The 26,447-nt window shown below is 42.1% G+C and overlaps 3 protein-coding genes across 3 annotated transcripts in view; 1 reads left to right on the top strand and 2 right to left on the bottom strand.

Annotated features, from left to right (window-relative positions):
• The window catches only part of LOC104911633 (V-type proton ATPase 116 kDa subunit a-like), a 9,638-nt gene extending 9,266 nt beyond the window's left edge, over nt 1-372 (bottom strand). The window contains exon 1 of the mRNA XM_019611454.1: nt 284-372. Within this exon, the coding sequence (XP_019466999.1) occupies nt 284-372 (89 nt within the window). The remainder of the gene's footprint in view (nt 1-283) is intronic.
• A 35-nt stretch (nt 373-407) lies between these two features.
• Nucleotides 408-7,925, top strand: LOC104911632 (transcription intermediary factor 1-alpha-like; the record flags this gene model as incomplete). Its single annotated transcript, XM_019615716.2, has 5 exons — nt 408-748; nt 3,648-3,780; nt 4,720-4,794; nt 6,050-6,199; nt 7,045-7,925. Coding segments are annotated over 5 exons (909 nt in total), but the record flags the coding sequence as incomplete, so codon positions are not given.
• Nucleotides 7,926-10,367: 2,442 nt separating this feature from the next.
• SVOPL (SVOP like) lies at nt 10,368-24,402 on the bottom strand. Its single transcript, XM_031554824.1, has 11 exons — nt 24,282-24,402; nt 22,032-22,095; nt 20,388-20,513; nt 19,698-19,826; nt 18,564-18,637; nt 15,897-16,099; nt 15,704-15,815; nt 15,199-15,280; nt 13,036-13,125; nt 12,544-12,657; nt 10,368-10,455 (listed from the first exon to the last, which is right to left on the bottom strand). Exons 1-11 carry the CDS (start codon nt 24,314-24,316, stop codon nt 10,444-10,446), a joined length of 1,041 nt encoding a protein of 346 aa, XP_031410684.1. The 5' UTR covers nt 24,317-24,402; the 3' UTR covers nt 10,368-10,443.
• Between the last annotated feature and the right edge of the window lie 2,045 nt (nt 24,403-26,447).

Genomic DNA, 26,447 nt, shown 5'->3' with positions numbered 1-26,447 from the left:
GTATTAAATGGGGAGGTTTGTGACCCTGCCTATGGCAGGGGAGTTTAGAGATTCATGATCCTTGAGGTCCCTTCTAAGCCTGGCTATTCTGTGATTCTGTGATAATACAAACATCAAATTTTCATGTGGTGTTAAGAAGTTTTTCTAATCATAGTGTAGTAATCTATATAAGGTTGCTAGACTTTGGGGTGTCAAAAAATTGTTTTATTTCTAGTTTTGTTACTGGAGTGGTATTTAAAATGCCAGAAATGCCTCTCATAGCTAATTTCTTGTGGTTATGTACTTGATGTTATAGGACAGTCGTAATTTTTGCATACATGTTACGTGTTGTATGGCTGCCTGCATATGTGTTATTCTGGTCAGTTTAGTCATTGCTGAGGACACCTAAATTCAAATAAGCAGTATAATCAAATTTCCCTTGTTTCTTCTTACAGACCAGCTTTTCAAGAAGCATACTTACTTCATTGCTATTAGATGGTAATCATAACTCAACTTCTGATGAAGCTGTTTTAAGAACAGATGCCCCAGACAGCACAGATGATCGGCCAAGGATTCTGCAGGAGAATACAACTAGTGCCAAGATAGGATGGATAGGCCCCTCGCACACTGGAGAGGGCAGGAAAGAAGACGATCCCAATGAAGACTGGTGTGCAGTATGTCAAAATGGTGGGGAGCTCCTTTGCTGTGAGAAATGTCCCAAAGTATTCCATCTTTCCTGTCACGTCCCTTCGTTGATGAGCTTTCCAAGGTAATTAAGATCCCTTTAATTTCTACTATACTTGCATTAAGAGATGTGAGTTCTGCGTTGTGAAACTTCATCTTTGAAGTCTTGAAGTCTGCAGCTTTATTAATTGTGAAAACTGGAATTTGTATTGAAACTTCAATTTAACTTAATTGCAGCTGCAAAATCTGTAATAAAGCTTTTCAGTTGTTTGGCAATCACTGACATCTAGGGCACCCGTTATTATTAGCTGTGGTCTTAAAAGTAGGCCATGGAATTACTGGTCTATCATAGAATCTTTGAAGGGCAACAGAGGTGGTTTACTTCAAATATTTTATTAATATTAAAAAAAAGTCTAAGCTAATGTTGTGTTAAATATATAATTTACTATAATGCTAAATATGGCTACAATCCAAGCATGGGATATAGTGCCTGACATCTTCTAGTAACATTACGTTCTGTGTTGAAATAAGCAGTAGGCTTTCTTGAGTGGATGATAGAAAACTCTCGGCTCCTTGAGTTTCAAAATTCAGTCTTACATAGGATGTCATTATAAACATTACTGATATTTGCTTCTTGAGTTTGTGTCTTTGATAGAATAAATAGCACTTTGCAATGTTACAGCTTGGAAATGCCATGCAATAAGCTTATTAAAGGACAGGACATCTGTCATAACATGCTCACTGTTTAATGCTTTTATGTAAATATTGAGTTTTCTTCTTAAATATCAGCACAGTTTGCTGGGATAAAACATTTGGATAACAAGTTAGGTTTGTATGCTGATCATCTCTGCTTATGTGCTACTCTGAACAAGCATATTTCTGCAAGCGTATCTTTTAAGTGTCTCTAAAACTGGCACATAAAAATGTTTCTCTTACCTTGTGAATCTTCAAATTATAGGGCTTTTTCTTTAAATAAAATGATGTTATATTGCAGCTTTGTGCCATAAGCAAAACTCGGCAAAGTTACAGTATGCACTTAAGCTAATAAACATTTGTGCCTCTCTGAAAGGAGGAAAAAAATCTGTAAGGATGTAGGTAGGTAGATAACTACATATTCACAAGACTTTGCTTCTGTTAAAATAAAAGCTTCAGAAATAAATTTTTATAAGTTTTTATTTTCACTGAATTGTTCAATGGAAACTGGGAAGATAATGTCCAGAACACAATGGAGCCAAAAACAGCTTTTCTGAGAAGTGTTCAGTTTTTAAATGTGCGTATTAATGCAAGTGCACTATGTTCCTGGACTTCAGAACCATAGTTAGCTTAAATTTCCTCCTGGCTTCAGAATGTATCACGTTTTTGTTCTCATCTTCTTGGTGTTTGTTTTTTTTTTTTTTTTTGTTTTTGTTTTTTGTTTTTGTTTTTTGTTTTTTTGTTTTTTTGTTTTTGTTTTTTGTTTTTTGTTTGTTTTGTTTTTGTTTTGTTTTTGTTTGGTTGGTTGTTTTTTTTCCTGCAGCAGTGAGTTAGTTCACAAACTTTGGTCTCTAACCGTTAGTTCCTTCAAATGCACACACACAAAAAAATCCTTTATTATTATGTCAGTTGTCTCAACAAACTTCTTTCGTGATTGCTTTTTGTTCTTGCTTCAGGTAGACAGAACACTTTTCCCCTGTAGATTCACAAGGTCATTGTATCTTTTCTTTCCTTCACTCTAGCCCATCGTACTTTTCCTTACTCTTGTATATTTGAATGTGCCTTTCCTCCATCTTCTGCCTTTCCTGTATCGTGAGATCTTCAGGTCATGCCTCTTATCTATTTTTGTCTGTGTCACATAATACCTTTGATGCTGGTCCATGCACAGAAATGTCAGAAATGTCGTTAAGCTGAACTGTTTGAAAGTAAAGTCTCTTTGAAAGGAAACATCATTATTCATTACCATATGTTAAAACTAGCAGAGGATGGAAATCTTTGAATTACTCTAAGTGAGAACCAGTAAGACAGGCTTGTTTTATTAACTTTGAAAGTCTTCTGCTTTACTATCAAAATGCACTGAAAGCTGCTGCAGAAACTATTTTTCATTTGTGAAGATCTTATTAGAAGATATCTCAGAGTAAATGCATGCAGTTGGTTCCCATAAACAGTTATTGCTGAATTGTGTCTACTATGTGAAGTACAACTCAGCCCTCTTGTGGTTATCTGCAGGGATGCAAGTTCCCCAAAAGTCTTTACTATTCATAGCTTTTCCAAAACCTACAGAAGTTCATAAATTGAATGAAAGTCGGTGAATGTAGTCAGCTTCCAGAACTTGCTTGGTCTTCTGCTTCTTCTATTGTCAATTAAATCTACAGGGTTTTCCTAGATTGTAACTGATACAATCAGGAGCAGCTCAAAAAAATCTTGTCCAGAGTTATCTGTGTAGAGCAGGAATATCTTGCAGTCAAGCTTTTAAAGAGAAAATACTAGTATCTGCTATAAAGTTTCTGCTATATAACTCTCATACTTTTCCTTCTCTTGGACCAGTGTCCAAGATGAATCCTTCATTCTCTCTGTAGCTAGGAAGCAGACCTCTTAAAGCTTCAGTTGAATTCTGTGAGGTCAAGAGAAAAGTTTTAGCGCTAACAAAAGGTAGCCACTGTTGGTCTGCTATGACAAGCTGTTTTCCTACTATAACACCACTAATAATACCAATTAAAAGGTATAATTATATACATTTTATATAATATATTATATTATATATAAAAATACCCATTAAAAGGAAAGAAAATTCTAAGGAAGCATTTTTGCCAGCAGTGCCTATCTCTGCTTTTTGTAGTTTTAACAAGCAAACAAAAAAAAACAGCAAACAAATAAAAGCAACAAAACAAGGCACGATGCAGAAAAAATACCTACCCATACATGAAAAAATTCTCCAGAAGTCTGTAGGAAGTCTTCTGTCAAGAATGTGCCTCTTCACTGAGGTTAATATATCTGTCTGTCTCATTTAGTGGAGAGTGGATTTGTACATTCTGTCGGGATTTGTCTAAGCCAGAAGTTGAATATGATTGTGATAAACCGACTCACAACCCTGAAAAAAGAAAACTGGAAGATACTGTGGGCTTGGCACCAATAGACCGTAGGGTAAGGATGAGTCCTGTTGTTTCTTCTACTGAGAAATGTATGCATTTAAAAAAAATAAGGATAGTAAAATGGAGAAGTAACTTTCTCAATAGACTGAGATGTTAGCAGCCTTCATATAAAAATGTTGAGTAACACATTCTGAAAGTCTGAGAAGTGGTTGTTGTCCCATGCTGTGGACTGGGAACGTGTTCTAGGAATTACAAAGCTCTGTTTCTAACATTGACCTCATACAGTGACCTTGCCTTGAGAAATTTTTTTTCTTTCTTTCTACTTTCCAGATTTAGTATAGATTGGCTTTAACTAAATTTGGGGGCATAGTCTACATGTAGAGCCATTATTTGTATTTGATACACTCTAAAAGGGAATAACTTACTGTGTTTGTATTTGGCTTTAAATGCAAATTATAATTCCCATAAATATTCCAGTGGAGGATCATCAAGCATAAAATCAGAAAAACTATTTTCTGAATCTCTTCCAAGGTTCAAAATTCCATTCAGTAAGCTCAGGTACACACAGAACTGATTTCTCCCCACTGCTAACAAAAAGCACAGTGAGCTTTGCACAGAACAGCTATGCACCAATCAGGAAAATTATTACTGATTTCTCTGAACGTTTATAAGAAACTAACAAATACATATGCTATTTTTATCCCATTGAATGTTTGTTGCACTTGGCAAATGCTAGATAACGCTATTAGTAATTGTATGAGGCTTGCAACATGCATTTGAATGTTAATAAAAATACAAAGCATGAATTGCAGAGAATGATTGCTGTAGACCATTACTTATGACAAGCTTGTTTCCAAATATGGTTTCTGTGCTCACTTTTCTGCTTAAAGACTGGAGGACTACTGAGCATCTGTTCAGTGTTTTATATAGTTCATTATTTTAGAATAGATTGTGTAGTTTTTTATTTGTGTATCTGTTTTTCTTGACACAGAAGTGTGAAAGACTGCTGCTATACCTCTACTGTCACGAAATGAGTCTTGCTTTTCAAGATCCAGTTCCTCCTACAGTATGTACTCTACTTCTTTTCATTTTCTATTAATCAGTTGCATAATTGGCATGGTCCTAATGGCGTTGTTATGCTCATAATCAGAAGTCAAGTTTTGTGGACATTGAGTGTATTGAACGTATTTAATTTTATTAAAACTGTCTGAAGGGCAGTTGGACAGCTCTGGCACAGTCTGCCCAAAGAAGCTGTGAATGTTCCATCCTTGGAGGTGTTCAGGACCAGGTTGGGCAGCCTGAGCTGGTGCCTGATTTAGAGGTTTGGTAACTGTCCGTGGCAGGGGCATTGGATGATGTTAGAGTTCCCCTTCAGCCCAAGCCGTTCTAAGATTCTATGAAAGATGAAGCACTGGGTTGGCAGGAAGCTACTAGCAAAATTTCCCAAGAGCTGATTTTACTTACTTTGAGAAGTACTTAAAAAATGGACACAAGAAATATATTTAACATTGTCTGCTGTTTTCGTGATGCTGAGTGTTATCACTAAAAAATGAATTGGGAGACATATTTATTTCTAAAAAAAATACCCAATTTTGAAGATTGGAGTCCTGCTTAGTACAACCATGAAACCATGAATTCCTTATTATTAGCTGTAAGTTTATGAATTTAAAATGCTAAAAACAACTTGAGTTCATCAGGCAGTGGAAGAAAAAAGCAAACTGTAGTTCAAGGATGCACAGAAATGTTACTAGTGTAGTCCAGTGAACAGTGCCTCTTTTATGTTCCTCAAGACATGTCAGTGGAAAAAGATTTCATCAATAAGTAATAATGCCCTAATGCATCCTTCTTATTCCATTTGAGTAAGAAAGTACATCTGAAATGCCAAAATAATAGATCTCTGTAGTTTACCACCATTTCTAAGGATATATTTCATCACTGAACGTCCCTTTAAGCAATACATTTACTGCCTCTGAATGGGTTGCCAGATTTGTTATATGACAGTCTTGAGAGTGAGACTTAATAGATGGTTTACCTGACATACAATGTCAACATCATTTGCTTTATTCCACATAGTAAATACAGTTGGCTTTATTATTTATTTTGCTTTTCTTTTAAAAGAGATGTTGGGAGAGGTGTATGTATTTTAGCCAGTAAAACTAGCACATGTCACTGTTACTCCAGTAACTGTATTTGTAAAAGGTACAGTTTTTATATGTTAGAATCATATTTCAAAAGATGAAGCTAAATTTACCCCTCTCTCTCAGATGTAAAGGGTTGTAAAACAACATGCAACAAATGTGAAATTTTTCATCTTTGTTTAGGTTCCTGATTACTACAAAATAATCAAAAAGCCTATGGACTTGTCCACCATCAAGAAAAGACTTCAAGTGAATGATTCATTCTACACAAAGCCAGAAGATTTTGTGGCTGACTTCAGACTGATTTTCCAGAACTGTGCTGAATTTAATGAGGTTAGAGAAGTAGACACTTTATCTATTTTTGTAGGCTTAGATGCTTTCAGGAAAACTACAGTGGGGATAGAATTTACTTATTTAATTAGATTTACATTGATGATAAGAGCCCAGAGAAAATGTAGATCACATTTGAGACTACATTGCTGTAAGATGAGTATGCAAATGAGATCCTTCTGTTGAAGGGAGGAGAGCTGTAACAAACATGCTAACTGAAATGACAGGAAAACAGGTAAGGAGAAAAATGATTGTTTGTCATAGATATTAATGGTGAGCATTTGATTGAAAACTTGGTTTAATCCTCATTGCATTATATCTCAAATTCATTGGAATTTTCATTCTCAGAAGTCTTACCCTTATTTACGCTGAGACTAAATGACTTAGACTGTTGTCTAAACCCTCACTGTTTGTAAGGAAACATCTGCTGAAAAGGGGGTGCAGGTACTGAGTGGACAGAAAGAGAGAATTAACAATGAAAATTAGGTTTCTCTAAGTGTCTTCACTTAGGTTCTCCTCCAGGGCAGTTGCTGGGAATACTTACTGCTATGGCGACCTCCACTTCAGGAAACAGGTCAGCCGTGGTGGGTATGAATGGTTTCAGGACTGGTCTTCTGAGATGCAGTCATTGTCCATACTAGTAATATTTTTGCCATAGTTAGAGGTAGGTCTGTAACCTAGAAAAATCACTGCATTTCATGCAGTTCTCTTAGCAGCCTTGAGACGTACCTATGTATATTCTAAATGCTGTTTGACTTTTGTAGCTTGTAAGAGCACCTGAAGAACATAATGTGTTTTAAATACAAAGCTATTTCACGATATATTAATGTTGTTAATTCAACCAACAGCCTGATTCAGAAGTGGCTGATGCCGGCATGAAACTTGAAGCATACTTTGAAGAACTACTAAAGAGCCTTTATCCTGGCAGGAAGTTCCCTGTACAATCTAACTGCCAGAGTGAAAAAGATAATCCAGAACTTAGTGATGACTCAGATGATGACATTGTACAGCCTCGGAAAAAACGTCTCAAAGGAGAAGATCGTCAGTTGCTTAAATGAGTCATATGTGGAACGTTTTTTAAAAACTAAGGATATTTATCACTGACAGTTGTTGAAAGGGGAGGAGTCACGACTGCTTTGACCTGGAGGTCTGTGGATATTTACTTGACTTTCTACCCCTTATCTGAAACACAATTCCAGGGGAGATCCAGAGCTGCAGAGAGCTTCCTTGAAGTTGCAAACTTGCAGCATGCTTCTGGAACAGCGCAGAAACTGTGATTTGTGTGGGATGACAGCTGTTTGACTTTACTTTGAAGAAGAAAAGAAGTTTGTATAGAATTGAACTTTAAGATGTTACATAGGTTCAACATATGGTTTTCTGAGTTTGAAGAAAATGTGATCTCACCAGACATTTAATTTTACCAAAGGCATGTGGCTGGCCATGATTTGGTTTCTTTGTACTGTATTTAACACAAGCCATGAAAACAGATGTTGTAATATTGTTGTCCTACAATACTGACTGATACAATGAAAGTGTAGTTGCCCCTAAAGAAGTTACTGGTTAATTTTAAAATGTGAGGGAGAGTGTATTAAAAATAACTTAAAGAAAAAAGGAATTTGAGAGTTTTTAATAGAGGAAGGAAAGGACATGGTGCTTTGTTTTGTACCATTTTCCCACAGCCAGCAAGAAACAATGGTATTCCTATACAATATGTTGTTTAAAAGGTGCCTCAAAAGTTTGATGTACTTCTGTTTAATGGACTTTAATATTAGAGGGAAAGTCTCAAGGAAAAGAACGTTTGCTTGCAACTATCAAGCTTTTTGGTAAGCTTAGGGGGGAAAGAAAAGTGTCTTTTCTGTCCACAAGATCTTATTGTTTTTCCAAATTTCTAAATATTATTGTGGGAATGCAGCCAGTATTAAATAAACAAGTGTAAAGGAGGGGGGAGGGCTTTAGAAAAAAAAAGATCCTGTTCCTTGACCCTTCATCTGTCCTTGTTAAAATCACCAGAAACTGAAGACAAATGATGTTGGAATTTTCTTCTTTTTCTGCTTTGCAGAAGTGCTGATAAAGGCTTTTTCTGCATTCGGCAATTGCAGATGTAAAGTACTTGTCTTAGGGTTGCCGCAGCTATTGGCTTATACTCTTCACGTATGTCATCTTAAGTGAAAACTGTCTTTTTTAGGAAAAGCAGACAATCTCTTGGATAAATTGAGCTCTGATTTGCGCCAGAGTTTTGCAGATGGATTTATGAAGACATCTGTGTTTACACAGACCTGCTTTTTACTTGTTATGTAGCACTAATATGGTGCTGTGGATAGATCCTCGCAAGCCTAAACAAAAGTGCTGCTTGTTCTTTCCTCTGTGTACATATACCCTCAGCAAAAGGCCACATCTTTTGCTTTTACCTGCTGGGAAGCTGTTCACCTGCCTTCATCCTAGAGTGGCCCTGCATATTTAAATGCTGTGGACATTTCAAAAGAACACTCAGCTGTGCTTGCAGCTGGCCTTTGACAGTTACTACAGCTTTTGAAGTGCTGTGATGGTTTGACTGGGTGTTGAGCTTCCTAGAATAGCTATTAATTTATCCTTTTAAAATTATTATTTTTAATTACCTGAAGGGAGTTGCTTGTAGCAGGAACTCTACCATCCCGCAGTTCCAGGAAAAAATGAGAAGTGAAAGCAAAGGAGCTGAACGGGATGGTGAGGGAGACCATTTTAACATAACAGGCACAATCACTGTGCTGTGGGAGCACAGAGTTAAGAAATGAGAGGCTCTGTCGCTGCAACAGAGGTGAAGTTTGACACCTAGGTAGCTTCATCTACAAGTTGTTCTCTCAGTGAGAGATACTAGAGAGGAATATTAATGTACTCTTGCAGTCCAGTTGTTGCTCTCTCTGCTTTTGATTCTCCCCTCAAAACAGTGAAAATTTTTGAAATAATTGTACAGCAACAGTGGAACAAATTGAAAATAGTTTATTCAGAAAGAACCCCCCTCGCAAGTCACAGTATGTTTTGCTGGGGGATGTGGTTAAGAGTGTAAGACTATTCTGCAGTCTGTTGTTCATTCAGACATTTTTCTTCTAGTACTGCAGCAGTTTATAGAATCTGCAGCACTATAGATCAAAATAGACATCTCCTGTGATGGAGGTGGGAAAGAAGCTAAAAGGAATTACTTTACATCAATCCATTTCCCCTTGTCATTGAGAACCAGTTGTGTGTACATAGGAAAAATGTAATAAGGAAAAAAAAAAAGACTTGTTTTACACAGTTCTTTACTAGGTTGGAGGAAGAGGTTGTGATAAACAATGCAGGTGCCACTTGCCCAATAAGTCAGTAATACTGCTGGCCAGCCAACCTCTTGGCTGAGTCTTGCATTAACTGTGGAGTCATGGAAGCTGACAATTCAGACCGTTAGATTTGAATGTCCAGATGAGCAAGTGATGTGTGTGTTTTTCTCTGGCTTGCCATCTTAAACAAGATGGATCAGGATAGCTCTGTCAGCCTGCAGCATCACAAAATGCCTTAGTACAGAAAGTGATTAAAACAGGTCACCAAAGAACTTAAATTTGGTAACCTGTTTACCAGGTGCTTCCTGAGAACCTCGTTTGCATGCTACCATCAGGCACAAAGACGAGACAACTTTTTCAGTGATCTGTTTGATCTTGTCTCTGTTTAAATAATCCATGGGAAAAAAATGTGACTCAGCTTTCGTCTTGTGGTTTTGAATGTCATCCTAAGGACCTTCAGAAATTACCATTGCAGTGACATTTGAGATGTTAAACTTAGCTTTTGATGCAGGTGAGATAAGAACAAATATTTGAGGAATGCTATTTTGTTTTTTAAAAGTAAGTACTGCGTCCTCCCAAGCTGCTATGGCAAAAGCCATATCTTCTTTGTGTATTTTTTTTCTTCTTTGTCCACTTAATCAATTAGGGATGATTTTTTTTTCCAATTATTATTATTATTTTTTTTTTGGTGCACAACACTAGTAATAGTACTAGTAAAGAATCTTCCTCATTCTTCATGACATGGATAGAAAACATTTTTATTGAATCATAAGAACAGGAATGTACTTGAGATAGCTACCCTTTGTCTATGCAAATCATAGCTCTTACACTGATCGGTTGCATTTTTATATAATGGAAATGGTATGGAGAAGCAATCAACATCAAATGTGGCTCACAGGAAATGATGGATTCCAAAGGTTTCTTTTTCTTTTGTACCCAATCCAACATCAAACGCTTTCATTTTACTTGCTAAGAGAGGGAAAAAAAAACAACAGAAAAACCATACAATTAACAGAATGCACGTGAAAAACAGCAGAAATGAATACAAAGGGATTTTTGTGTCCAAAAAATTTTGCCTCTGATTGACAATCCCTGTAGCTACTTTAAGAATAAACTGATGCTGTCCTAATAAACTGAAATAGGAGTAGATACAGATTAGAATTAAGGAATGGTTTGTGTTGGAAGGGGATTTAAAAATCAGCTGGTTGTAAAGGCTGAGATGCCTTGTGCTAGATCAGCCAACCTGACTGAACGCTTTCAAAGAGGGAGTATCCACAGCTTTTGAATCTTTCCCTGTTTTTCTTTTAGGCCCTCACCCTGCTGGCCACTCCTCTTTTGGTGCAACCAGGATATGGTTGGTTTCCTGGGCTGCAAGCACACACTGCTGGCTCATGTTGAGCTTTTCATCCACCAGCACCCTCAAGTCCTCCCACACGGCTGCTGTCAATCCATTCATCCCCCAGTCTGCACTGATGTTTGGGATTGCCCCAACCCAGGTGTAGCACATTGCACTTGGCCGTGTTGAACTGCATGAGGTTCTCATTTGCCCACTTCTCGAGCCTATCCAGGTCCCTCTGGATGACATCTCTTCCCACATTATCAGCTTGGTATTATCCACGAACTTGCTAAGGGTACACTCGGTGTCACCAGTGAATAGTATCTGTCCCAGTGCAGAACCCTGAGGGTCACAGCTCCTCACTCATTGAGGACAATGCTAGCCAGACCATGGGTCTGCATGCTTTTTTAAATTTCATTTTAGATTCCACAAGAAGATTCATTTAGTTGTTTTGTTTGAACCTGATATTGAGACATGCATTGATTGTCTGGAGCCATAGGACTGAATGTCGCCACGTTCAAGAGCTTTCATATCATGCATTTAAACTATTACATGAATTGGATGACTGCTGTGTGACACCCTTGGACAATATGTTCAGTAGCCACAATTCAGCAATGCCTGTATGGCTTTGCACGCAGTGATCTCTGAAAGGGAGACTAGAGGATCATTTGCAAGTTGAATATTAGATCTGATGCCAACTTTTCATGGTATGCAAATAGTTCTGCACAAAGGAAGAAGTTGCTTTTTCCACTTCCTTTCTTAAATTTGTGTATTTTTTTTTCAATCTTTTACAGGTTTTCATATAGATGTTTTAAAACATCATAAATGGTAGTCCTTATTTTTTAAAAAGACATTAATTTAAAGAAGCAGTCAATTATTAATAAATTGCTTTCTCAAAAACCCTAAGGTTAACTGTCCAGTGCACCTTGTGGAAAACTAAGATGTGGCCCAATGAACTTGTGTGTGTGTGTACACATATATGATGTATGTATGTACATGTTTGTATACAATTTTTTTAGTCTGGTCCCGAATCGGATATCAAGCAGGTTAATGAAACATCTGTCTGGCCCTAGGCCGCTAAAGAGTCTGGATTACCAATCCTATGATTTTCTGGCTTGTATGGGTAAGACTGCAGAAGAACATGCAGGAAGAGGGCATGCCTCTTCCATGGCACGAACATTCCCATGCTCTTACAGCTAAATTGCCTATAACTGACTTTCCTTCTTGATCTTTGTGCTTAGTGTTTTGTCTCATTGCCCCTAGAGCCTTATAGGAAACACTAGCCATAGGGTTTAGGTTAATGGGCTAATGGAGCAGGGGCTTTTGACTTGAATTTGGTGTGAAAGTGGCTTTAGTACTTTAAAGTGTTAATTGTTAGCTGCTATCTTCTCTGCATGCAGCAGAGAATACGTGCAGCATCTTCAGATGGGGACCAGAGATAGCAAAGAAGGACTTGCACTAATTTAAGCTAACATGCTATAGTAAGGCAGCTGGGGCTAGGACAGGCATTCCTGTTTGTTCTTCTATGAGGAACGAGTTTAGGCAACTGGGGTAACAGTGCTTTCAGTTGTTATGACAGCACCTTCCTCTGTTTATCCCTCAGTTGTTGTTTTGGCTTATGAACCCTGAGAAGATTTTGGTTTTCTTTCTGGCTGAATCAAGATTTACTGTTTCTAGGTAGCCTGTAGATAGGGAGAAGCTCCTGGAGAGTCCATACAAACCTGCAGTGCCCTGCCCTTGGTCTCGATGGGTAGCGTGAAGGCAGAGATTGCACACACAACACACACAGATGAGAAAAGACACAGGGCCCCAAGGAAAGATGCACTCATAAGAACCTGCAGATTAAAAGAAAAAGAAAGAAACAGTTCAAACATCTGTTCAGTGCAGTGGGAGCCCAGCAGTTAATTAGGAATTAGAAAGTGGGCAATGGGCTGCAAATGCCTGAGGGACTCAACAGCATCCAGAAAATGCCACTCATGAAATCTATGAGTTTTCAGAAAGCAGCAAATATTAGCAAGATCCACATCTGGCAAAGACTGGCCAAGTGCTCTGCATAAATATCAGATAAGATAAAGAACAAATGAGTTTGAAAAAGCAAACCAGACACCGAGATTGAATGCCTCCCCCTTTTCTATTAACTTCAGGGACATCCCTGTGTATTTGATGGTAATGTTTGACTCAAGGCTTACTGATATTGTCAACAGTGCTCTTACTTGTGATATGAATGGTGCTACCATAGCTCCAACACGGCACAGTGATCCACTGGTTCCCATCCCCAAGGCTCGCATCGTGGTGGGATAAACCTGACACAGGTTAGAAAGAAATCAGATTAATGCAACAATAATCAGTGATACGTGTTCTCATTCCACCTCCCTTTTTTTATTTTCCTCTTTCCTTCATGTAGACCCATTACATTAGCAAGAGCAGTCAGTGGGAGAAGATGCAAAAAGATTTAAAAATTCCTTTGTAACTCATTCGTTCCATTGCAATTCTGCCATTTCATGTCCAAAGTAGAAGTTGAAGGCAACATATACACAGACACCTCTCCTTCATCTGCACTGGGCTGCTCAGGCCAAAGTCACAGACCATAGGCTGGGTGCTAAAGGGAGAATTCAATTTATATTGCCAGGCTGTGTGTCTGAAAAGCAGGAGAAAAGGAGATTGTCTGCAGCCTTCAAGACAGCCTATTTATTTACATCAACAGCACCTTTGTTTAGAAGGAGGAAGAAGAAAGGGAAATCCTGATAGGAAACATCCATGCTTAGAGAAATAGAATTATAGATTCATTTGAGTTGGAAGGGAATTTTAAAGTTCATCTAGTCCAACTCCCCTGCCATGAACCTACAGCTAGATCAGGGTGCTCAGAGGCTCTCCAGCCTGGCCTTGACAGAATATCTACCACCTCTCTGGGCAACCTGCCTAGTGTCACACTTAGTGTAAAAAAACTTCCTTATGTCCAATCTAAATCTCTCCTCTTTTAGTTTGAAACCATTTCCCTTTGTCCTATCACAACCGACGTTGTAGGGCTGTGCTCTATCCTTACAACCCCCAGTTTGTACTGGTAGTGAGGGTTTCCATGACCCAGATGCAAGACATTGATTGCACTTGCCTTTGTTGAACCTCATGAGGTTCAGCTGGGCCCTCTGCTCAAGCCTGTCTAGATCTCATCGCATCTTGTTTCTCGGGCATGTCAGCCACATCATACAGCTTGGTGTCCTAATGTGCTTTGTATATTTTTCACATCTCCCTGACACCTCTGTCAATAAAACAGTTGAGTATATGCTTTGTTTCAGTGCTGTGGGAAAATCCTGATAGAAAACATCCTAACCCTATGCTTTGCTTAATTTAAGTCCCATTCATACCAGTAGATTTTAGCAAGTGTTGTCATTTAAGCATTTGTTTAAATAAGGCTGGGCCAAGCCAGAGGATGTGAAGTAGTTCCAGAAAAGTCTGGGATGTGTCTGGAAAGAGTTCTTCCGAGTTTGGTTTTGATCATTGATTAAATCTTGTCTATTTGTGGTTTACAGTATGGCTTTTTCAGCAATGGTTTTCACATCAACAGAATCCAATTAAGGACTATTTAAAAGCTGGTATTTAGTAAAGTCTGGTAATGCTTAAAAATAGTGTGCTATAAAAAGAAGTATGGCACACTATCAGGTCAACCAAGCTAACTACTCTGTCAGCTTCTTACCACTTACCATTCAGCCATAAAAGGAAGAAACTAAATTCCACACAACTCTGTTTTTAGACAAAAGCAACGTGTAAGTAACCCACTTACACAGGACTAATCATTCTGAAGATGTGTGAAGGAGATGCTCTCTGAATGGTTAAAACTATTTGCAGACAGAACACAACGATTTCCACTAGTTGAGCATATACATGTAAAAAACTTTTATACTAGCTACAGTAGCTAGTCTGAGTGCTGGAAAAGGTTCCTTTCAGTGGTAGTCTGTTGTCTAACTTCAAAGGGACTGAGAGAACCGAGTTGGAAGGTGATAGTGTATAACATCCTCAGAAATAACATTTAGTAGTAGTGACCAACAAGCCGCCCAGAAGGGAACTCCTTTCCCGGCTGTTCTTGTCACCTCCAGCTAGTTTTCTGATCTCACTTAGGAAAACAGAGTGGTCAGGAAGCCAGAGATTCTCAGTTCAGGGAAGGTGACTCTTAGCTGGTGAATACATATGGCAGCATTCCTGGCTAATGGGCTTCCATCCCCCAGAGCAGGTTCAAGTGCTATGGCACTTCAAGTACATGGCACTGAGCGATGTGGTCAGTGAGCATGATGGATGGGCTGGTGTTAAGATTTTCAATTATCTTAGAGGTCTTTTCCAATCTTAATGCTGCTGTGATTCCAAGTACCTTCAGAAGGACCCACCTCTGCAGTGTAAATGTAGATGGTGTTGAAGTTTGCTGAAACCAAGGCACGCAGCATGAAGAGAAAGCCAGTCATGCCTGCACTAAAAGAAGCAGTGTGAAGCAAAGCATTAGTGTCACTGAATAGTGATAGAGACATAGCCATAAGCTTTCACTTATATTAAGGCTTTTACAAGCTTGAAGTAAGGGAAAGTTGGTTGCTGGCAAGGGTAGCGGGTTTTTTTTTAGTCCATTGACAATGCATGTTTGCTACTGCTATAAAGAAACTGCAAGCAGATCTCTAGCTAGGCATGCTCAGGCTAGACATAAGGCAGAAAAAAACTGGAAATTATGATAATAACAGCAACAAAGCAGTTGGTACCTAACTGAGCAGCTATAGCCCTCCTGACAGGCTTATTAACAGGGCTTCAGGAGATGTCTACCTCTGCCATCTTAAATGGAGCCCTTCTTGGAAATTCCCGCAGGTCAGTTCAATAACTACAGCTCTGGTGGAGCTGAGCAGTTACCTGGATGTGCAGATGTTGAGGAGAAGAAAGAACAGTGCCGTACATCCCATGGTGATGCACAGGCTCAGGCGCCTGCCAAGGAAGTTGATGCCAAGAATATTCAGGGGATTTACTGAGACAGAAAAGAGATCATAACGTTAGGTGTTAGGGCTCTCAGTTTTGCAGTGAGCACAAGAAGGGGAGAGGAGGTTACATGCGATCTCCCCCACGGTGCTGATGATCATGGTCCAGTAGGCAGAAGGGCCAAAGGGGCGGCAGTAGCAGGGGCTGCGGCTCTCCTCTGAGACAGGGCCAGGGTTCTCACTCAGTGGTGTCCTTGAGGTGCAGCCCAGGTCTCGCTCCAGCAGTTCAGCGCTGGCCAAGATGACTCCATAGTAAGCAAAAGCTATGCCAAGCCTGTAGGGAGGAGGGTGGTGTGGGTGGGAAAAGCAAGGAAAATGGCACTGGAATGCAGCAGGTTTGGGGTGCCCTAGGAACCCCCTGTACACACCAGTGCCACGGTGATGCACAATTGGCACCTTCATCTATCACCTTGAGCCTGAGGACATCCACCAAGTCAGCAGTCACCCAGAACACAGCAAAGCACTGCCACCTCTGTCCGTGCACCTCTTCCTTGGAGGAGCCCACCCCAGCTCCCAGCTCGCCGTGTGCTTGCCCATTAAGACTGGTTTGTGCTGTGCAGCAGGAGACAGGATTGCCAAGCCCCCCGATAAGGAACAGCTGAGGGAACTGAAGTTGTTCAGTCTGGAGAAGAGGAGCCTCAGAGCAGACCGTACTGCTCTTTGCAACGATCTGAAAGGAGGTTGTGGTGAGGTGGGGGTTGGTCTCTTCTCCCAGGTGACAGCAACAAAACAAAAGTTAATGGCCTCAAGTTGCACCAGCGGAGGTTCAGGATGGATATTAGAAATATTTCTTTTCTGAAAGGGTGGTGCTACACTGACACAGGCTGCCCAGGGAGGTGGTGGAGTCAATGTCCCTGGAGGTGTTCAATAGCTGTGTGGATGTGGCACTGAGGGACATGGTCGGTGGGCGTGGTGGGGATAAACTGATGGTTGGACTGCATGATCTTAGAGGTCTTTTTCAGCCTAAACGATTCTATGATATTATGAAACACCCATGCAACACTGCATGTGTGCGTGGTCTTTTCTCCTTCCTATCATTTCTGTTTTACCCCAAGAAAGGAAAGGATGAGTGAAGAACCCATGAAATCTACAACCTTTCATTAAAAGTTTAATGCCAAGAGCTTGCTTGTAAGTCTTAACACACTGACATCCTTTCTGACAGTAACACTGCTGCACTGGCCAGATGCTCACTGCTGACACTGCCTCTTTCCCAATCCAGTTTTAACAGAGGGAAATGCTCCTGCATGCCTCAGCTCCTCCTTCAGTACTGGTTGTAGACTGCTGCACCACAAAGCACTGCTGCCTCTGGGCAGGAACTGCAAGTGATCCAGCTGGGAATAGGCTGGAGCACCTCTCCTATGAGGTAAGGTTGAGGGAACTGGGCTTGTTTAGCTTGGAGAAAAGAAAGCTCTGGGGAGACCTCATTGTGGCCTTCCAGTACTTGAAGGAAGCATATAAACAGGAGAGGGAATGGCTGTTTACGAGGGTGGATAGTGATAGGACAAGGGGGAATGGTATTAAACTGAGACAGGGGAGGTTTAGGTTAGATACTAGGAGGAAGTTTTTCACTCAGGGTGGTGACACACTGGAACAGGTTGCCCAAGGAGGCTGTGATGCCCCATCCCTGAAGGCATTCAAGGCCAGGCTGGATGTGGCTCTGGGCAGCCTAATCTGGTGGTTGGTGACCCTACACATAGCAGGGGGGTTGAAACTAGATGATCATTGTGGTCCTTTTCAACCCAGGCCATTCTGTGATTCTGTGATTCTATGTGCTGTCCAGCATTCACCCAACCTCCTGATACTTCCAGACTGAGAAGTAACAGTGCTGTATCATGCAGAAGACAGCATCTTTGATCACTTATATGTAGATGGAGGCATTTCCATACTTCCCTTTCCTGCAGCAAGCCTCTAAACCAGACCCCAGTTCTTACAGCTCACATGTAGGAGCTGTCTGGGAGTCTTATTCCCCATTCTTTCTGTATAGCAATTTTCCAAAGGAGTTTTCACCAGCTGGAGAGGCTCACACCACATCCGGGCTTGCTGCCAACAACAGGGCACTGGTAGTGGCAACCTCACTGTGTCATTATCAAATAATTCAGCATACCCCTCATCATAAGCAGGCTGAGAAGTAATTCTTTTTTTTAATCCCCCTGGCAGTTTTGGAAACAAGTTGCAAAGTGTGGGCTGCAAAATGAGCTGCCTGGGGACACGGGGATGCTGAGGGCACAAAGAGACAGGGACACAAACCTGAGAACACACCAGTGCCTCCTGGGTGATCAGGAGAGAAAGAAGGATTAAGAAACAAAAAGAGATTTCATAATAGTCCTACAAGTTGATGGGAAAAAAAATAAAATATTCAAGGCCTGGTTTAGCAAGATTTTGGTCAATGAGTTCCCACGGACCCATTAGTCATACATATCCATTCCAGCCAGCAAAGTCAGTGAAACATATATTACCCGTGCTACAGCTGCAGGGAACAAGGCAAATGAAGCTCAACTCTCCGCAATCTTACATTTTCCCAGCCAGTGGCACCAGTACCAGTCACTGAATTTCTGTTTGAGACCTCTAACAGTGAGGGCAGTCAGAATGAACAAACTGGCAACAAGGAGTGAAAGCAAACTGAGGGCACCGTAGTTCTCACTGTGGGTAGATCAAGCCAACCAGTCCTGAGGGAATGATAAGCAAGAGAAATATATATATATAATAAAAAAATATATATTATATAAAATATTCTTTACCATATGATCCATATCTGCAGAGTGGTTCTTAAGTACTTAGGGTGGAGGAGGTCTTTGAATCTTCCTCTTCTTTCCTGCAAATAATTTGGTAGAAAGGCACCTTTCACAACAGGGCAAATGCTTTGTGGCAGCAGCTAGTGCCCAGGCCTCAGTGCACTCGCCCTGGGCATCTCCTGGCGTGGATGGATGGACGGACAGATAGCACTGCACCCTTCAGAAAGGAAGCCCCTTTTCAGAAGATGGCTGTGGGAAGTCATGCTGCAAAGCAAGGAAGGAGGAGAAGAGAGCACCCCACACACCCCTTCAAGTCCACAGGGACACGTATGGGGTTGCCTTTCTGTTTTTATTCATTATTGGTGAAGCCTGGAAGGGTGCATGTCTAAGCAAAACCCTGTGTGTAGCCAACGTGGTTCCATCACATAAATTCAATTAAAAGACAGGGAAGCCTTAATCCTAACTAATTCCAATACAATGGCACCATCTTGCATGAATTGCTGAGGACAATGCTTGGTGCCTGTGGGACTGAATAAGCAGCAAAGAGGTCCAGGAAAGGGACTTAAAAGAGCTGGGTCCTGGACAAGATAAGTGTTCAGCTCCCAAGCTGCTTGGAAGAGGTGGAACTGGTGGTTGGGGAAGGCACTGGGACCAGCAGAAGGGTCTTGTCCTATGGCCACAGCCCCCCAGGACACCCCAATGTGCAGGACCAGGGTCCTGTGGTGCTGCAGACACTTTGAGAGCAGGTGGAAAGAAGCACTTTGTTTGGAGACCTTTTTGTAGTAAAGGCAGCAAATCTTTTCTCAGCATGATGTTCATCCTGTGAAAATGAAGATCATGGGGAAAAAAAGTGGAAAATCTGATTCCTTTTTGGAAGCCAAGATTATTGTCTTTCCCAGAGCAAAATGGCCTCTTCATAACCACTGCCAATAGCTGGGAAGGAAGCCAGGCGTGGTGAGGGAGATATGTGGAGTGAGATGTGCTTGGTGACCTTGCTCACATCCTTGTGCTCAGTGGACCAAGGGCGAGATGGGATGAGTCAAGATGGGATGGGACAAGAGGGGCCAAGCCAAGATGAGATGAGATGGTATGGGATGGGACAGGATAATGGAGCGAGGCAATGCTGCAGGCTGAGCTTACCTTGGGAGGTTCCTGCAACACTCCCTCTGGCATCGCTGTCCGGTTCATCTTGGCTATCCTCTGCAGCGTGGCCAGGGCAGCTGCGTTATTCCCCGTGGACACATTGTAACGTGCTGACTCAGGTATGAACTGAAAATGGAGCAGTATTAGAAAGCCCTCCTGCCTCTTGCCTAGCAGCCTGTGTTGTCCACATCCCCTATCCTGCCCAGGAGCCTGACAAGATCAGTGCAAGGTTACGAGTCATTGCTTGGGATGTTCTCTCCAACTGTGCCCCAGGGCACCACTGCTGGAACTGTATGGTCTAAGATGTCCCTGCTCTCTTATTAAGGACTGACTCTGCCCTTGCACTGGCTTCTGCAGGTCTGCCACGGCCAGTTGCCAGAAAGGGAACCAAAGACAGGTTTAATAGAACTACCCCTTAAATAATGAAGTTCTAAGATGGGAAGAGGCACCTGTTACTAACTCAAGTAAAAGTTTTAGAAAAATTAACAAAGATATCATGAAACAAAGGAAAACATGGATAAAATTTAGGAGAAAATTCAATCATCACTAGCATTCGCAGTGTTCACACATTCCTTAAGCAGACCCAGGGAAGCTGCAGTTCTCTGAGAAGATGAAGGGTGATGCCTCTTGGTGACTGGGGAGATGCCAGGTCAATGGCTGTGGGAAGTGAGGAGAGGTTCTTCCTACCTTGAATACCATGATAAGAATGATTCCAGGAATGGAGGCAATTCTGATCAGCCACCGCCAGCCAATGGTTGGGTTCACCACTGATGCCAGACCAATGATCAACAAGGATCCTGCCAACCAGAACACCTTTCCAAGGGAAACAAAAGGGTTAAAAGGTTTGAACACATGGCAAAAATTTGCTTATTTTCATCCCTTCCCTTGCTGTCTGCAAAGAAGAGTTTGGGATGAAGAGAAAAATACAGATGAGAGTCTGGGGAGGGATGTCTGAGGACAGTCTTAATTAGCTCTGGACAAAAAACAGGTAACTTGCTGTAGTTGCCATTGTACTTAAAGCCTCTTTTGTCTTTTCAGTCACATCTCTGCTAACACTCATGCCTATGAATTCTCTCATTTGAACCTCTTTGGGGATGCAGCAGATGTATAAGTACCAAAGGCAAAAAGGGGACAGATTTCCACTGTTGGAGGCTGGTGGGCTTCCAGCAAGTCAGTTCCAAGTTGTATCAATGGGGAACCTGGCCCCAGCTCTGCAGGTTCCCTTGTTACCATCAGGAGAAGAGCCCCTTTCAGGGGCACCATACAAAGAGGCTCCAGCAGTACAAGCCACAAGCCACAGCAACTTCATGAGTAATCTATGGGCAGAAACAATACATTTGTGGAGAGAAATGCAATACTGTCCCTTTTTGGGACTCCTTTCTGGAGTGCTTCGGTAATAAATCCCTAGGATCATACACACCATGGGATCATACACACCAATGAAAAGCAAATTACCCCTTCCACCAAGACTGTATACCAACATTTTCGTTTCAACAGCCAGATGCATTAATGATTTCAGTGAGGCCTTCACAGATCATTTGCACATGCATAAAGCGCTCCTGGCAGAAATTAGAGTAAGGACCCACCCCAGTCATGCTGGAAGGGTAGTCACAGCCCTTCCAGCATATCTCAGGCCTAACTGAGGCCTGCAAGGCAAGGCACAGCCCAGGACCTCATCCGAGAGCCACCTCATTAATCACACGTAATCACCACAGTTCAGTCCCAATGGCTTGCATTTACCTTATGTGAGATCCCAACACAACCCAGCTGGAGATGTTGAACTACCCTGATCAGAGACCCCTACTCAGCCCACTTCACTTTTGGCTCATGCTTGCACAAACTTTTTTCTTGCTGTGAATGCTGGAGAGAGCCTGATGCACTCCAATGGAAGATGAGATGAGTGCAGGAGAAGCCATAAGCACTCTTTGTCTCGAGTAGCCCCTCACTGACTACTGCATTCCACTTCCCAGTGGAGAAAACAGACACTCTTGCTGCAGCCTGAGTGACAGCCTACCGGCACTGACCCCATTAAGGCAGGCAGCACAGTTATCAGAAGGTAACAGAAAGGGCGGATGTCAGCTGTCACTCAAAGTCCCCCCACAGTGTTGGGATGATCCAATTAAGAGAGAAGAAATAGCTTCTCTTCTGCACACAGCTGTCTGTGTGGATCCTTAACAATGCACAGCACGCTCTCCATGGTACAGGAGGCACTCACTCAACCCAAGACAAATGCAGATATTCTGGCTTGCTGGAGATCTGGCTTCCAAACAGCAGCACAGCAATTCTCCTGGGACCGCAAATGAGAAGAAACAGTAATATGCCCGGTCTTACCTGAGATAAGGGCAGCATGTATCCTCGGTATTTGGTAGGTAGAAATTCTGTTTTTATGATAAGCCTAATGAAAAGAGGAACAAGGCAAAGGACAGAGACAACAACGAGTTCTGTACCAATCAAAAAACAATTTGTTCCACTCAGCCAGCATCCAGCGTGGATGCCTGGAGACAGAGGGACCACCCCTTTTCCACTGATGTATCAAAACTAATTATTTGATATTTCTCTCTGATTGAGGCATTTCCTGAAGGTTAAAGTTCTGCTTTTAGGTTGCAGATGTCCTGCTTATCTATGATGAACATTCCTCCTGAGACTTGATGTTTCTCTTCAAGATTTTCACAAATAAGAACAGTAAGAACAGACATCCTTGAAATAGAGGTGCATGTCCAAGACAGTAACAATTCAGTAGAGATTGGTCCTTTGAAAACCCAGCCATGTATGAAGTCAGTAGTGGGATACCTCCTAAACAACAACTAAAGACCTCTGCACATGCACAGAATACTCAAATATGTTAATATAAACTAGTAGTTGCATAATGCCATTGAATATGTGGGTGGTGAAGCACTGGCACAGGTTGTCAAGAAAGCTAGTGGATGTCCACTCGTGGAGACACTCAAGGTCAGGTTGAATGGGGCTCTGAGCACCCTGATCGAGCTGTAGATGTTCCTGTTCGTTGCAGGAGAGTTGGACTAGATGACCTTTAAGGGTGCCTTCCAACTCAAATGATTCTAAGATTCTATAATAACATGCAATGGGTAGGTGTGATTTGTGACTTATGTATAAAGTAGGCATATAATGAAAACTCATGACTTAAATAGAAGCCAACATGAAACTTGGGGAACTTGATTTGTGGGGATATCTCATCTTGCACTCTGCACAGAAATAAAGCAATGTCTCCTCTCTAAACACTTGGCTTTTTGAATGTGTTTTGGGAAATTTAAAATCAGCAACACCACACTGGCCCTTTCCATCATCTCAACAGTTGAAATGCCTTATAAAATATGCAACACCAATGTGGGGAGGAACTGCAAGTTCCTCATGCCTGCTTTGCCCTATCCTGGCCTCCAGAAGTACCAGCCTCCCATACTCTGCTTTGACAAAGGGTTTTTTCAGTCAGTGCAAGCTGCTTTGTGCTGTCCTGCATAGGCAGTGGGTTTGAGAAAAAAATCATGCATTCAAACCAGTCTTCATGGGGTCTCAAAGGGAGGTGAAAGAGAGGCCACCAGAGGTTTGCTATAGGAGGGCACTGTCTCACTTCCTGGAGAGCCCACAGCCTCTTGCCCTGAATTTCAACACAGGCTTTGAGGAACTACAGAATATGCTGAAATGTTGCATGTGTTTCCCTGACAGAGTCAAAAGAAATCACTTATCACTTCTAGTGAAGTGGCATTTAATACAGTGATTTTCTCTTTCCCTCTCACATCTCCACACTTTCACCCTGACAAGGCAAAAAGTTTCAGTGGGAAGGTTTTACATCAGTTCAAGAAGAATTTGCTACTCTAAGCAGAATTGTTGCGACCTTTTTACAAGGAAGCAGCCTTTGCTCATCTGTTACCTGTCTAATTGTTTTTATAATATATGTGCTTAATAAGACCTCTGACACTGCCTTAATGCAAACCAGCCCATTTCACTATCCCAGGGCTAGGGAGTCCTTGGGAACTGCAATTTAGGTAGACGGACAACAACCCAATGAAAGAACGGAACAGCATTTTGATTTAAGGCAATGTGAGAATTTGCTCTCCCTTGCACTTCCAGCCCCCTCAGAGGCCCCTTCCTGGCTGTCTCCTCCAGGTTACTGCGCAGCCTCAGCTTATCAGGCTCAGCGCACGAGACACTGGGCACTCTGCCAAGGTCAGCCAAAATGAGCTGTGGGATCTCTGGGCCTCTGGATGCCTCCTTGGAGGAAGAAAAGCAGAGCCATGCTCTCACTTTATAGAAACAGTCTTAAATAAAGACGCTCTAGGGTAAGCAGTGGGGACCAAGTACCAAATATTGCCTGCCTGTTCCTTCCCCTTTGACTGTGGATGATTTAGAATCATTTGCTTTCATTACTTTTCCCTCTTATCCGCAAAGAAAAGAACACATTAAAAAACCTGACTTTCTGTGCTTCAGGACACTCCCCTCCTCCCCTCCCACTTCATGTTCTTCTGATCCCCAACTGTTCCCACCACAGTAGGAAAAAGCTGCTAACCTCCCCATGAAGGCTAGTTTGTCCTTGTCCTTGCCATAAGGCATGAAGCATGGCCTTACCCTTGCGCATGGCCTGACACACCACCTCCCACCATGGTCCTCAGGAAGACGAACCAGATGTAGGAAGGAGCAAATGAGGTCAGCAGGGAGAAGTAGGCTCCCCAGAGGAAGGAGAACAGCAGAATCTGCAAAGGACAAAATTAGGGTCATATAGTCTACAGTCCTCTCTGTCTGGGACAGCACAACAAATATTTTGAAAATTTTCTGAGGCCAGGTAAGAGAGAGGCCAGCTTGGCCCTGAGCTCAAGGGGAAAGAAAAGTGCCATGAGTGGGCACCGTAAAGTTTGTTTTTGTGCGGCCCATCACTCTTTCATGGGAGGAGCAGCTTCCTGGCTTCTAGAAGTTTTGAGAAGGGCTCAGGTGTATTGCAAGGGTTTTGAGCCCCATGTGCCAAGTCCTCCTGGCAGCAGTGTTACAGGGACACTGTACAGCAGAGAGATAAAGGGGACAGAAAATAGCAGGTCCTGTATGTGTCTTGTCAGAGGGCTCAGGAAGAGTACATACAGCCCCTGAACGCACTTACCTTCCAGCGGCCATATCTGTCTGCCAGGAGCCCAAGCACTATGCTGAAGACCATGTAGCCGAAAAACACCATCTATAGATGTAGCAGAAATGCAAAGTCACAGCATGAAACAATGACTGAGCATCTGGTGGGAAGGCAGAGCTAACCCAGGGGGAACTCTGGTACAGGCAATGCACCTGAGTGATCTGAGGGGGTGGAGTCAGGATCCATCCTTTTCCAGACCTCATTTAAGGGTTGTCAGAGGAGATGAGGGTGTCTTGCTGGAGATCCTTGCATACTAGAGGCCTTCTAAAGGAAAGTAGTTTTTCTTTACTTGTTTTCGAATCTACAGCTGCTGCATTTGGGCTTGTTCTTTTTTGTTGCAGCCTAGGATTGTGCCACTCTGCTATTATTGCTGTACTTTCCATCACATTATAGCATTACAATGGAGAACTGGAAGCAGCTGTGGGGTACTCATTTCCAGCAGCATCATGCTGCTTTGCTCTTCAAATCAAGTGTCTGTTAAATGCTTTGTAAACAAGAAGATAAATTGCAGTGCCAGAGCCATGCATGGTCCTCAAAGTAAAGGGCTATAGGGATTTCCAAAGAATCGGGAAATAGGAGCCTGTATTGACATTATAGTTCTTGTTGTGGTTGTGTGCTCGTGTCATATTGTTCTCTTGGTTTCTACAGTTGTCATTGCTCTTGTCCCTGACAAGAGGCCTTGGAATTTATTTGGCCCTTTGGGAAATGTACATTGTTAAGTGTGGGGTGGTGCCATGTACAGTGCCCATATGATAGATGACCTGCATGGAGAGGAGGAGTCACTCACTGTTGTCACAAGAGCCACCTGCCAGTCTTGAAGCTGCCACTCACATCGAATAAGAGGGGACACAACAGCTATCAGCATGATCTCCATGGCTTCGGCCACCTTCAGGGACAAGTATACACATTAACAAGAAGGAAAGCTGTGAGGATCCCATGAGAGAAAGGCCGCTAGCTATCCAAGCCTGCAGTCATGGAGGTATCACATGCTGAAACAGGATCTGTGAAGCTGTGGTTCCTTGGTTGTCTCAGCCCTGAGTGTGGTCTGCAAGAAATCCCCACTTAAGAATGGGGAGTGGTGACAGGATGGAAGAGAGCTGCACCTAGAGAGTGGATATCTAGGTACAGTATAGAATAATATAATCATTAAGGTTGGAAAAGACCTCTAAGATCATCCAGTTCAACCACCAACTCATCTCCACCATGCCCATTAATCGTGTCCTCTCAGTGCCATGTCCACATGGTTCTTAAATACCTCCAGGCATGGCAACTTCACCACCTCCCTGGCAGCCTGTGCTGGTGCAGCACCACTCTTTTGGAGAAGAACTACTTCCTAATCACAGAATCACAGAATCACAGAATCACAGAATTGTAGGGGTTGGAAGGGACCTCTAGAGATCATCGAGACCAACCCCCCTGCCAAAGCAGGTTCCCTACACCAGGTCGCACAGGTAGGCGTCCAGGTGAGACTTGAATATCTCCAGAGAAGGAGACTCCACAACCCCCCTCGGGCAGGCCTGTTCCAGTGCTCCGTCACCTCACCGTCGAAGAAGTTCTTATGCACATTCGTGCGAAACTTCCTATGCTGCAGCTTATGTCCGTTTCCCTTGTCCTGTCTC

This window comes from Meleagris gallopavo, chromosome 1 (assembly GCF_000146605.3).
Source record: "Meleagris gallopavo isolate NT-WF06-2002-E0010 breed Aviagen turkey brand Nicholas breeding stock chromosome 1, Turkey_5.1, whole genome shotgun sequence".
In the NCBI taxonomy this organism is placed as follows: Eukaryota; Metazoa; Chordata; class Aves; order Galliformes; family Phasianidae; genus Meleagris; species Meleagris gallopavo.
The sequence above is the reverse complement of the archived record's forward strand: the minus strand, read 5'-3'. Positions and strand labels throughout refer to the sequence as shown.

Coding starts and splice junctions, on each gene's coding strand:
- SVOPL (XM_031554824.1), bottom strand. CDS start 24,316: ATGGTGGGAGGTGGTGTGTCAGGCCATGCGCAAGG. Junction 20,514..22,031: donor ACATGCTGCCCTTATCTCAG/GTAAGACCGGGC, acceptor TCCCTTGGAAAG/GTGTTCTGGTTGGCAGGATC. Junction 19,827..20,387: donor TTCTTATCATGGTATTCAAG/GTAGGAAGAACC, acceptor CTCCATTTTCAG/TTCATACCTGAGTCAGCACG.